The 13,201-nt window shown below is 40.8% G+C and overlaps 1 protein-coding gene across 46 annotated transcripts in view; it reads left to right on the forward strand.

Annotated features, from left to right (window-relative positions):
* The window catches only part of PUM1 (pumilio RNA binding family member 1), a 57,287-nt gene extending 48,837 nt beyond the window's left edge, over positions 1-8,450 (forward strand). For 31 of the 46 annotated variants that reach the window (XM_034413707.3, XM_087876637.1, XM_034413700.3 and 28 more), the window contains 6 exons: positions 212-346; positions 1,235-1,372; positions 2,655-2,780; positions 3,645-3,766; positions 5,173-5,365; positions 6,627-8,450. In XM_034413707.3, the coding sequence (XP_034269598.1) occupies positions 212-346; positions 1,235-1,372; positions 2,655-2,780; positions 3,645-3,766; positions 5,173-5,365; positions 6,627-6,758 (846 nt within the window). In that variant the 3' untranslated portion in view covers positions 6,759-8,450. The remainder of the gene's footprint in view (positions 1-211; positions 347-1,234; positions 1,373-2,654; positions 2,781-3,644; positions 3,767-5,172; positions 5,366-6,626) is intronic. The other 15 variants (XM_087876625.1, XM_034413703.3, XM_087876619.1 and 12 more) reach the window with 1 other exon arrangement.
* The last annotated feature ends 4,751 nt before the right edge of the window (positions 8,451-13,201 follow it).

The following is a 13,201-nucleotide window of genomic DNA, read 5'->3' on the forward strand; positions in this document are numbered from 1 at the left end:
CTTTGGCATTTAGTAATGCTGGTCACATGACCACGGAGACGTCTTTGGACAGTGCTGGCTCTTCGACTTTGAAACGGAGATGAGCACTGCCCCCTAGAGTCGGGAACGACTTGCACATATGTGGGAGGGGAACCTTTATCTTTTTAACCTGCTCTGATGTGTTTTAATAAACTCTGACATATGTCTTGTAACTCTTTGTCATTGCTTTTAGTTTGGCAGCCTAGAACAGAAGCTGGCCTTAGCAGAACGTATCCGTGGCCATGTCCTTTCCCTGGCTTTGCAGATGTACGGCTGCCGAGTTATACAAAAGGCTCTTGAGTTTATTCCCCCAGACCAGCAGGTAATTGTAAGTTTCCCATTTTAATTTTATCTCTTGATGTTACATGTCAGTGTTTCCTTTCATTTTCAATTAAGCTTTGTCTTTGTGATTTTCTTTTCTCCTTTTAGTGGTTTGTGATTGTGATCTATTCTGTAACCTGTGTACGTGTGCAAATAGCGAAAGACTTTTGGGGAGCGCAAGACTAGGTGTTGGTGGGCAAGGGGATGCTTGTGTGTATGCTTCCCCAGATCATGTTGGCCATAAAGGTCGTGAAGAAAACAATAAAAGGTCCTTTGCAGTCTTTGTTCTGCCTTTTACTTGGGGGGTGGGGGGAGGAATGGTGATTGCTAGCTAGGAGGAGCTGCAGTTGGGACATTCGTCTTTTGAGGCCCACGTGCCCACAACCCCATTCAGCAAAATCTACTCTTGCGATCGGCAAGCGCAGATGGTTCTTTTCTTTTTTTAAAAAAAAAAGATCAAATAATAGGCCTCTGCAAAATGTTTTGAACTCAAAAAACACCCTGAATTTTGAAACACTCTGTTCCAAGCTCAAGACTGCAGTTTGGATGCACTTCTGACCATTCCAGAAGAGTTTGAAACCATCCCGTTTTGAGCTTGAAATTTTGAAATATTTATGAACCAAACACTTGGCTGACCAGAGCAATATCATGTCATTTCCAAAACCATGTTGGATTTTAATTTGTTGTGATTCAGTTCCTGGTGATCAGAAACAGGAGATGGGAGAAGGCAGCTTCATTTTGCCCAAGATCCATGAGTATCTTGCTGGATCAGTGCTTGGGAGTTTAGGATGAAGGATCATCTTAGCTGATTCTTAAGGCCTGGTTGTTTAACAGTACTTGTTGTCTGTGGTTCTGGTGGTGCTTTCTCTTTGTTTCTCTGTCCCTTCTTCCATAGAACGAGATGGTCCGAGAACTGGATGGCCACGTCTTGAAATGTGTAAAAGACCAGAATGGAAATCATGTTGTGCAAAAATGCATTGAATGTGTGCAGCCACAATCCTTGCAGTTTATAATTGATGCATTTAAGGGGCAGGTAAGAAGGTGTTTGTGTGCATATTTGACGGAGAATGTACACAGACATTAGGAGGCGGGGAAATTGATGTAAAACAGCAGGGCAGAAGGAGTTAATTTTGGGTACTCTATCTTTAGTTAAATGGCAGGATGATGATCAGGTTACCAGATCATTTAAATGCTTTGTTTCAGTGGTGGGTTTCAAATTTTTTTACCACCGGTTCTGTGGGTGTGTCTTGGTGGGTGTGTCTTGGTGGGTGTGGCAGGGGAAGGATACTGTAAAATCCCCATTTCCTCCCGATCAGCTGGGACTTGGGAGGCAGGGAATAGGTGGGGGCGGGGCCAGTCAGAATTTTTACTACCGGTTCTCCGAACTACTCAAAATTTCCGCTACCGGTTCTCCAGAACTGGTCAGAACCTGTTGAAACCCACCTCTGCTTTGTTCCCTTGAAAAGTTACACTTAGTGACCTGATCTGTGCCCCTTGTCTGCTGCTCTCCAATAGCGCCCCCCCCCATTTCTAACTGGGGATGCTATTACCATTGTTTTTCCACCAATATATGTATATTGTTTCATACAGAGTAACTGGGAAAGTGTTGGGAGAGGCAAAGAGCAATGAAAGATGGAAAATTTCTTCAGGCCTATATGTGTGTGGATATGGAAGTGCATCTCCACGTTTCTGCCTTGCATTGTCTAAATTCCAAATATTTTCCCAAAGTCACTGAGCAAATTGTGTATGCACTCAAACTGAAATTAAAGAGCTGAAAAGCAAAAATCATAAAAATGAGCTAAGTTTTAAGAAGGGATGGAAAGTCAAAGTATCCTATGGGGATAGATATCTCTCTAAAACGAACAGCCAGTTTAAAAAAAAAAAAAGTATTTGAATCCTTCAGCAGGATTTTAGGGCCCTGCGCATGAGAAGAGCCAAGAAGTCATGTGCAGAAAGCTAAAAAGCATTGCCGTGTTCACATAATCCAGCATGCAGTAGGCCAAGGCTACCTTCTCTTTTCCAGAACTGCAGGAAAACAAGGTAGTTCAAGATGACGCTTTGAAAGCTCAAAATGACCATTTTTCTTCCAACTGCACCATGTCACCATCTATCTTAACATCAAGTTTTAAAATGTACAAAGAATTCAGTTTCACAGTTTTTGGAGCCTGGCAGTGAGTGATAAACGAGCGAGTATTAAAAAAAATATTTGACATGCTACATTGCCTGTTGTTGTTTTTTTTGTTTGTTTGTTTTAAATTTAGGCTGTTCTGAATAAGGATTTTTACCCTGTCCTCACCTCTGTCTGTTGAACTCAGGTGTTTGCCTTGTCAACCCATCCCTATGGCTGCCGGGTCATTCAGAGGATCCTTGAACACTGTCTACCTGAACAGACCCTCCCTATCCTGGAAGAGCTTCATCAACACACAGAACAGCTTGTGCAGGTAATCTGTCAAATCATACATGAAATTGCACAGACTTCTGGTATTGGGATGTTCTCCGGATAGGTGATCGGCTTTCAAAATTCTCAGTGATGACGATGCTGGGTGGGCAAATCTTGAGAGTTTAACTCCCCACCTCCAGAAGATAACCAGATTGGAGAAGGGCAGAAAATACAGGGTCTGGGTAGCCCTTGCTTAGCGACTGCCTTGCTTAGTGACCAATCACAGTTTGCAATAGTAATGAAAAAGTTACTTGATGACCAATACTTGCATGTATGACCTTAGCAGGTCTGTAAAGCAAAGGAATGCTGAAGTAAGATCATGAGCGTAGTAGTGATTTCACTTTCTTAGTTGTCGATCCCAATTGTGGTAGCTAAACAAGGATCAAATGCATACCAGAGTTTCTCAACCATGGCAACTTATAAAATGTGTAGATTTCAACTTCCAGAATTCCCCAGCCAGCATAGCATAGCTGGCTGGAGAATTCTGTGAATTGTAGCCCAAGGCTGAGAAACATTGACTTATACTATTAAAGGTGTTAGACTAGCAGTAGGAAACGTAGCAACTGGGTATCCTATTCAACCCACCAATCTACCTCTCAGGCTTTTGTGGGGAAAAATAGGCACAAGCATTGTATACATTGTGTTAAGTTCCTGAATGAAAGTTGGGATACACATTTGACACAGAAAGAATTCAATGAGAAGGCAATGGTTTTGGCATTCCATTTCAGAAGTGAAAATTGTAATTAGTTGATTTGATTACAGCCCAGCTTATTACACAGTACTGCGTAATCGCAATTGCGTTTTAAGGATATTTAACATAAAAAGGGTTTTAAGACTTAAATCTCCTGTTTGTCTACCCAAACAGGATCAATATGGGAACTATGTTATCCAACATGTACTTGAACATGGGCGACCTGAAGATAAAAGCAAGATCGTGGCAGAAATTAGAGGCAACGTGCTTGTACTGAGTCAGCACAAATTTGCCAGGTATCATCATCATTCCTTTTCTGTCTATTTCTAAATAATTAGCTGTAGGGAAAAAAAAACCTGAAATGGGAAAAGCTTCTGTTCTTCATATATGGACAGAAAAGCTACAGCTTCAAAATAAAGCATCAGAATGCCTCGTAATGATAAAACATTTATTAGTTTTGCTCCCATCCCGCAAATGTATTTTCAGATCTCTTTAGTGGGCACAGTTACATAAGGCAGAATGTGGCATTGGGAAGTTGGGGAGAAGCTAAATGGTACTGGAATCATGAATTCTGCATGAGTGGAGTTCAAATGCAGTCACGGAACAGACCAAGATGAAAGATTAGGTTATCTCTTGGTGTTGTGTTGCTTAGTTTTATCCAGTACTGCCCTTGTATGGAACATAATTCAAATCTGTGGAAGTAAAGAATGTTTGCACCAACACGTCCCTCCAAATCAGGACCAAAGTATTATCTAATTCCAGCTGGGGGCAGCTTCTGTGTAGTGTAATGTAGAATACTAGAGAAGGATGAAGTTGTTACTCCTTCAGGAACTAAGAATATCTATGAGCAATTTTGCTGTTGATATGAAGCAGTGTTCAGAGTGTATTTAGAAACATAATCTTCATTCTAGTCTAACCAACTATTTTATATTTGTCAATTCAGGATACCTTTTAAAGGTAAATGAAGAAGTTAGAGATGGGGACATGCTATGTTGTAAAGCAGTTGTTTTTGAGATGAATGTAGGTAGTATCTAAGGGATGTGGTGGCTCAGTGGCTAAGGTGCTGAGCTTGTCAATCATAAGGTCAGCAGTTCAGCAGTTCGAATCCCTAGTGCCGCATAATGGGGTGAGATCCTGTCACCTGTCCCAGCTTCTGCCAACCTAGCAATTCGAAAGCATGTAAAAAATGCAAGTAGAAAAATAGGGACCATCTTTGGTGGGTAGGTAACAGTGTTCTGTGTGCCTTTGGCGTTTAGTTATGCCGGCCACAGGACCACGGAGATGTCTTTGGACAATGCTGGCTCTTCGGCTTTGAAACAGAGATGAGCACTGCCCCCTAGAGTCGGGAACAATGAGCCCATATGTGCAAGGGGAACCTTTACCTTTAGATAATATCTGTGCATTATTTCTAGTTGCTCTTGATATCAGTTAGCCAGCATTAGTGAGCCTATTTTGAACCTTGCTTATAGAGGACACTGCCTCTCAGTCTCAAGCCAAAACTCAGTCCTGACCATTTATTTCAATTTCCCAGTCTGCATTCTTATGTAACAAGGAGAAAAGAGTTCAAATGTTTTATGACTCTTTCCTCTGTGGATGTGCATATCCACACTTGGAGATGCGTGAAATACTTTGCAAAATCCATTGATATGGATGCCTGTTGGGATGCCAGCAAATAACTGGTACCCTTTCTAATTTGCTACAGCAATGTCGTGGAGAAATGCGTCACGCATGCCTCCCGCACTGAACGAGCCATGCTGATTGATGAGGTGTGTACTATGAACGATGGCCCTCACAGTGCCTTATACACCATGATGAAAGATCAGTATGCCAATTACGTGGTACAGAAAATGATTGATGTGGCAGAGCCAGCCCAAAGGAAGATTGTGATGCACAAGGTGAGTCGATGGCCTGGATTTGCCTGTTCTATTTGGTTGGAATACAGCCAAAGCAAAAACCACGGAAAGCCATTTCTTGGAGGTACTACCCAAAGACCTGAAAGATGCCACTCCCCCTTCAGAGTTGCTTATCAGAACAACAGAAGCTGTGTCAAAGCTACCTCTGTGTTTTTGTTATAGGATAGCATCTTGAATGATGGGTTTTGGGGGTGGGGGCGGGGGGAATCTGCTTTCCCTACTAAAATACAAATACTGTTTAAATGAATCATATGTGCTGGTTTTGCATTATTCAGTTTATAATACTGAATATCATGAAGAGGGATCAGAATGCAAGTGAATATCGTGTAATGCAGGGATCCCCAACCCCTGGGTTGCCACCCATTTGGAACAGGGCTACACAAGCAGCGGGTGAGCGCGCACACACACAGCTCCACTAGTGTGAACGTGCACACCTGCCGCTCACATGCAACTATTCTTCCCCACCCCAGCCAAGCCAGAAAGGTTGGGGACCACTAGTTTAATTCACAACGATGATGACTACCAAGGGATTGGATGACACACATTAAAATGCATTATTTGGGAGGATCCCAGATCATTACAGGGATTGGAAACACATGGGAAAACTTCAGAGGAAGTATAAATCATTGCATGCAGATGTGTCTCCCTAATACTGGCTAGTCAGAACTTGGCACCTCCATTTTGCACCTGCCAGTTCAACCAAGTTTCCAAGATCCAATTTGGCTTAGTTTCATTGGTCTCTGAATTCACTCTTACAACAGATCATGGCACTGTCTGTATGAAGCTAGAAATGGCTGTTGCCATTCATTGCCTAGTTCAAAGTTTGCATTAGCCGTGGTGGCGCAGTGGTTAGAGTGCAGTACTGCAGGCTACTTCTGCTGACTGTCGGCTGCCTGCAATTTGGCAGTTCAAATCTCAACAGGCTCAAGGTTGACTCAGCCTTCCATCCTTCCGAGGTGAGTAAAATGAGGACCCAGATTGTTGGGGGCAATATGCTGAGTCTGTAAACCACTTAGAGAAGGCTGTAAAAGCACTGTGAAGCGGTGTATAAGTCTAAGTGCTATTGCTATTAAATCCACTCTGTGGCAGCTTGATTTATCTCTTGTCAGACTATTTATTTCAGGATCACTTGTGTAATCCAGGATGATAACCCTGATCCTATGTAATTCAGCAGTCATAGTGTACTTGTGTGAGTGTACTTGTGAACCACTTGTGCTTAAATTCCTCTACCCTCATCCCCTAGATCCGACCTCACATTGCCACTCTCCGCAAATACACGTACGGGAAACACATCTTGGCCAAGCTGGAGAAGTATTACATGAAGAACGGGGTTGACCTTGGGCCTATTTGTGGACCACCAAATGGCATCATCTGAAACACTGAGCTGCGGAAGAGAATTTGTGACCATAGTACCTGGAATTCACAACCAGCAACCTGTCAAGCTCTAATATATACTTTGAAAAATATTCATGGTTGCTCAACATATAGATATTACGAGAACGACAAAATAAAACTAGTCAACAAATTTAAACAGAAAAAAGCTGGGAGGGGAAGGGAGGAAAAAAAAATCCCCTTTGTAAATTTCTTTAATTTTATCCTGCATAACATGTACTAATTATTTTTTTAAATTGCCCTGCTGTTTCAGTGGTGTATAGAATTCTTGTACATAGGCAACAAATGTACATGGAAAGCCACATTTTTGTTCACTGATGTAACTATTTCAAATATGGAAACTTTCAAAGTGGCTAATATGAAATTTAAAAAAAAAAAAACCGTTTTTAACTCCTCTACCTTACAGGAGAGCTTTTTGGAAACAACCGTTTTGTTCTCTTTTAGTCCACACTCAAGGAGAAGTTTTAGTTAAATTGCGCAGATCTGCATTTAACACTGTTTATAAATAAAAAAAAAAAAATCAGTTTGCTAAAGCTTCAATTTAAGGTAAGTTTTTAAGTTTCACAGACTTTTAAAAAATTCCTTTTTCATAGTACTAAGTGCTAAAGAATTGAGCTTAGCAGTCAACTTTGGGGAGAAAACATACACACCAAGAGTTTTTTTTAAATAGCTGGTTGGTGTGTGGTTACTGCCCTACTACAGTTCTTCTGTTAACACAGAGGCAATTTTTTTTAATTATTTAGCATGTAGAAAAGAATCCAATTCAACTTTGGTCTTGCTTCTATAAATATATAGTGTATACTTGGTGTAGACTTTGCATATATAAAAATTTGTAGTATTTTCTTGTTTTGATGTCTAATCTGTATCTATAATGTACCCTAGTAGTGGAACATACTTTTGATTGTACAATTGTACATTTGTAAACCTCTGTAATGTAAATGTGGAGAAGTTTGAATCAACATAAACCCATTTTTGGTAAGAAAATAAATTAGCAAAACCTGTGCATTTCAGTGTATATTCACCCCTTTTATGGTCGTAGCATATAGTGTTGTATATTGTAAATTGTAATTTCAACCAGAAGTAAATTTTTTTCTTTGGAAAGAAATGTTCTCTTTATACAGCCTGGTTAATGTTTAAAAGGAAAAATGCTTGGGTTTTTTTTTTTTTTTATTTGTCACCTAGTCAAGAGAGTAGCAATCCTTTCTAAATGTTACACACAAACGATTCAGTTAAAAAATAGTGTTTATTTGACTCTTTGAAAAAAGAAAAGCAATGTTTTACTTATTTTGTGGCAGTAAAAAAATAAAATAAAAACACACCCCTTAATTCCTTTTCAATCAGAGTCCCTCTCTCACCTTGTAAAGTGTGAAATCACTTTGCCTTTTTGTACAGAAGATAAACTGTATTTTGCATTTTGTCTACTTGTAAGTGAATGTAACATACTGTCAATTTTCCTTGTTTGAATATAGAATTGTAACACTACACGGTGTACATTTACAGAGCCTTGTGTATATTTCCAATGAACCTTTTTGCGAGCACACTTGTAACCATATGTGTATAATTAACAAACCTGTGTATGCTTATGCCTGGGCAACTATTTTTTGTAACTCTTGTGTAGATTGTCTCTAAACAATGTGTGATCTTTATTTTGAAAAATACAGAACTTTGGAATCTGGATTTGTGTTTCGTTTGAGTATTTTCAATATAGTGCACCAGGACAAAATATTCTAACTTGACTGACTGTCTTTTTCCCCCCGGATTTCACAATGTGCTTATGCAGTGCTTTTGAAGAAATGGTTGTATTTTTGGAGGGGTTTTTTTGGGGGGGGGTTAGTATTCTGATGCTTCTGTTGCTTTAAGACTATGGCTTATAGTCTTAAAACACCGTTAGCTGGATTTACCCGTAACCTGAAGCCATAAATTAAGTTTGCAGGTTACAATGAATATTCCGTCTCAAAATAATTCAGAATATGGATTAATGTCATATATGGGTCCATCCACTGAATTTATATATTGGTTTTATTGCTAAGCATTCAAAGAAGTTTTGTACAGAGGTTTAAGTCCAGAGTGGAGTATTTAAAAGAAAATGGATGAGGGGAAGTACTCAGATGCAGGGAAAGTTCTTGTGATTGCATGATGGTTACATAATGAATGGCAAATTTTGTTTTTGTTTTTTTGCTGAAGATGGTTCTAGGCAGAAAAGACCAAGATGATATATTAATATAGAGAACTTCATTTAAACCATCAGTCTTAATTCCAGTGAGAGAGAACGGTATTATCTTGTTTCTTATGGTGATAGGTAAAGGTAAAGATTCCCCTTGCACATATGCGCTAGTCGTTCCCGACTCTAGGGGACGGTGCTCATTTCCGTTTCAAAGCCGAAGAGCCAGCGCTGTCCGAAGACGTCTCCGTGGTCATGTGGCTGGCATGACTAAACGCCTAAAGCGGATGGAACGCTGTTATCTTCCCACCAAAGGTGGTCCCTATTTTTCTACTTGCATTTTTTACGTGCTTTCAAACTGCTAGATTGGCAGAAGCTGGGGCAAGGAATGGGAGCTCACCCCGTTATGCGGCATTAGGGATTCGAACTGCTGAACTGCCGGCCATTCGATTGACAAGCTCAGCGCCTTAGTCACTGAGCCACCGCGTCTTATGGTATAGGGTTCCTTTAATTAACCAAATATATCTCTTAATACTTTTCCTTACGAGGCTGTCTTCTGAATATGGGCAGAAATACTTGAAATACAGTTAATAAACCATGATTATTATTTTTTTGAACAGACAGTAATGTTAAGTCAAATCCAAACCGTATAGGAACCTGACTTAGGTCTGCTCAAAAGTAAATCCTATTTAGTTCAGTGGTGTCTACTCACAAGGATAGGACTGCAACTGTCATGGAACCCAGAAATGGTTTTAAAAGGAAGTTTATGTACAATCTTAACTAAAATTCCCTGTGACTAGGAGAGGGCATCAATTCTTATATATTTGAAGACTTGCTAGTTAACATATTTTAAAAAGTGAATAGCAATTAATTGACCCATAGACTCACAATAATTAGCTTTTTTTCAACAATATGTTTTTTTTTTACCTCATTGTAAAAAGTCTAAAGTACAGCATTTTGGACTTTGTTCAATGTGCATTTTAGAGAAACACAGTTGTGGATTCTATGTGTCCAATTTAGGCCACTTGAGGGAGCTGCAACCTGTTTTATATATTCCAAGGGGGGTTGCAATAAAGCTGAGTTAAGAAAATGTGCAATACCTTCTCAAAATAATGAAGATGTATTAGACTAGAGCTTGGTTTTTCAGGATTGGATTGATGGTGTTCACACAATGTACTAAGCCATCCCCAACAATAACCAAGATTAAAAGTAACCAACCTAAAGTTTGTCAAAATGCGCAATGATCTGATTAAGTATGTTGTTTGAACACGTACAACAACAACACAGCCAAAAAAGGGAAATGTATGACCTATCCCTGGTGTATTCTAATTTGACTGATGAATCATGATAAATCACATTAATCTCATACATTAAGCCAATCATTGATTCGAAATTGGTGGTGTATGACATGGTGTTTATTGTTGATTCTACCGGTAGCTGCTGTGGCTTACTCAACAAACCAGAGTTAAAAATTCCTGATGTGTTTAAAACTCTTGTGGGTGTCAATGCTTGTTGACACTCACAAATATTAATAAGTGTTTAGAGTGGGTGTCAGCAACCTGTGGCTCTGGAGCCGCATGCGGCTCTTTGGGCCCTCTGCTGTGGCTCCCTGTCGGGTGATCCCACCACTGGCTGGCCCCGCCCCTCGCCCTCCCCTCCCAGTCACTCTTTGCCTGGCCTGAGAAGGTAAGGGCGATGGTGGTAGATGGAGAAGCGGCCAGGGCAGAGACAGAGAGAGGGAGAGAGACAGAGACAGAGAGACAGAGATACGGAGGAGGGGGAGAGGGGGGGGGAGGGAGGGAGGGAGAGTGAGTTGTCAAAAGGGTTTTGTGGTTCCTGATGTTTTCTAACAATCGGTTCTTTGCCCTAATGACCGGCTGGGTAGGCGTGGCTAGGGGGGGTGTCATGTGATTGGTGGAAGTGAGTGATGTGGAATTGGCCACGCCCACCCAGGTTTTGTGGTTCACAGTATTTTCTTTTCTGTGGGAAATGGGTCCAAATGGCTCTTTGAGTGTTTAAGGTTGCAGACCCCTGGTTTAGAGTGTGTGGAAATTAAGTTAAATTCATTTTATATGTAATACTCAACTGCACATTTTGCCTCTATTTATATACAGCGATATCTTGGGATTCTTCAATTGTTTCCGCATTTAGGTGCATCTTATACACTGAATGTAGCCTTGCCCACCCACTGGCCCCCACCCTTTGGCCTCTGCCTCCCAGCAATTTATCTCCTTGCAGCAAACAGCAAGAAGAATAGCTCCGTTCAGCTTCAGCACATCCTAATTAGCATAAGTTGATTGGATCGGCCTCCCGACTCTCAGCTGTTTTGCTCTCAGCTGTTTTGCATGGGCCTCTGCTGCTTGCTGCAAGGAGATAAATTGCTGGAGCAGATTTTTTTTTTCTTGTGCCAATCAAGCTATGCTGAAAACGAAAATGAAAGTAAAGCAGGCTGTTTGCTGTTTGCTCCAACAAGGCATAATTCCTGGGAGGCAGAGGCAGATTGTTTTCCTCACCAAAAAAGGTAGGTGCGTCTTATAGTCCGGAGCATCTTATACTCCGAAAAATACAGTATGTCATCATCCGATGGAGTGTTCACATTTTTCCAAAATTTAGTATATATAACTCTAGCTGCCGTCAATATATGTAACACTAAGTAAATGGTTGTTTTGTCATAACTTTCTGACAGTATATCTAAAAGGCACGTTTCTGGTTTGAACTCAATACGTTGCTTAATTATCATATCTAACCAATTATGAATTTTCTCCCAATAACTTCTTGCTTTCTTACATGTCCACCACATGTGGTAGTATGTTCCTGGAGTCTGGTTACATTTCCAACAATTGGTGGGGGAGTTCTTGTACATCTTGGCCAATCTTGCTGGTGGCAAAAGAGCCTTGGTACTACAGTGGTTTAAAGCACCCTGTTATTAACACAGCTGCCTGCAATTTACTGCTGGTTCGAATCTCTCCAAGGCTCAAGGTTGACTCAGCCTTCCATCCTTTCTAAGGTAGGTTAAATGAGGACCCAGTTTGTGGGGGCAATAAGCTGACTTTGTATAAATATGCAAAAGTATGAAGGCTATTGCTTAACGCACTGTAAGCCGCCCTGAGTCTCCGGAGAAGGGCGGCATATAAATCAAATTAAAAAAAAAAAAAGCCACCTATAAAACATTTTGTAAAGATATTCTTTATAGGCCACGGCTATAGTCAGTTTGTAGTTTCTCTCCCAAATTTTAACCATTTTTCTAATTCTACGTTTATCTAGTCTTGAGCATAGAGATGATGTCTACAAGTCCAGTGAAGGGTAGAGCAAGAAGCCATTGACCAGCCAAGCAAGACCTGTGTTCCAGATGAGATGGGAAGTTTCTTAATGAATGACATTCGGATTCTAGGTTTTTTTTTTTAATTACCTAGGAAACATTTTGAAAATCTCTGGCAGGGAGATCATGCTGGTTATCTTTAATTGGCTTTAGAGATTTGTAAGCCTTTTCCTGATCTAAATATATCAGCAGAGTGCAAGAGAAAAAAAAACACGCTATATTACTTTAGTTTTTATAGAAAATTATGCCACAAAGGATGGCTCAGTTACCATGGCACTGCAAATCTCTCACACTCACATGACATCACAAATGGCTTCAGGAACTGCATATAAAGAAGAAGCAGTTGCTCTCAGTACAAGCAAGCCAAGCCAGGGCAAAATAATAACCACCACGGGTCCTCTATGATGATGATGTTAGTTGCGAAGTCGTGTCTGATCCATCGCGACCCCATGGACAATGTTCCTCCAGGCCTTCCTGTCCTTTACCATCCTCTGGAGTCCATTTAAGCTCACGCCTACTGCTTCAGTGACTCCATCCATCCACCTCGTTCTCTGCCGTCCCATTCTTCTTTTGCCCTCAATCGTTCCCAGCATTAAGCTCTTCTCCGGTGAGGCCTTCCTTCTCATTAGATAGCCAAAATATTTGAGTTTCATCTTCAGGACCTGGCCTTCTAAAGAGCAGTCAGGGTTGATCTCCTCTAGAACTGACCGGTTTGATCGCCTTGCAGTCCAAGGGACTCGCACGAGTCTTCTGCAGCACCATAGATCAAAGGTCTCAATTCTTTGGCACTCAACCTTTCTTGTGGTCCAACTTTCACAGCCATACATTGCAACTGGGGCTGTTGCATCATAGGAAAGGGCTACTCTCCATCCCCCATGATGACACATCTAGCCATGCAATAATGATTAATGGCAACAAAAGTCTGGGATGTCCAATCTATCAACTC

The sequence above is a fragment of the Pantherophis guttatus genome, chromosome 10 (genome assembly GCF_059756535.1).
Source record: "Pantherophis guttatus breed Tessera chromosome 10, ASM5975653v1, whole genome shotgun sequence".
Taxonomy (NCBI): domain Eukaryota; kingdom Metazoa; phylum Chordata; class Lepidosauria; order Squamata; family Colubridae; genus Pantherophis; species Pantherophis guttatus.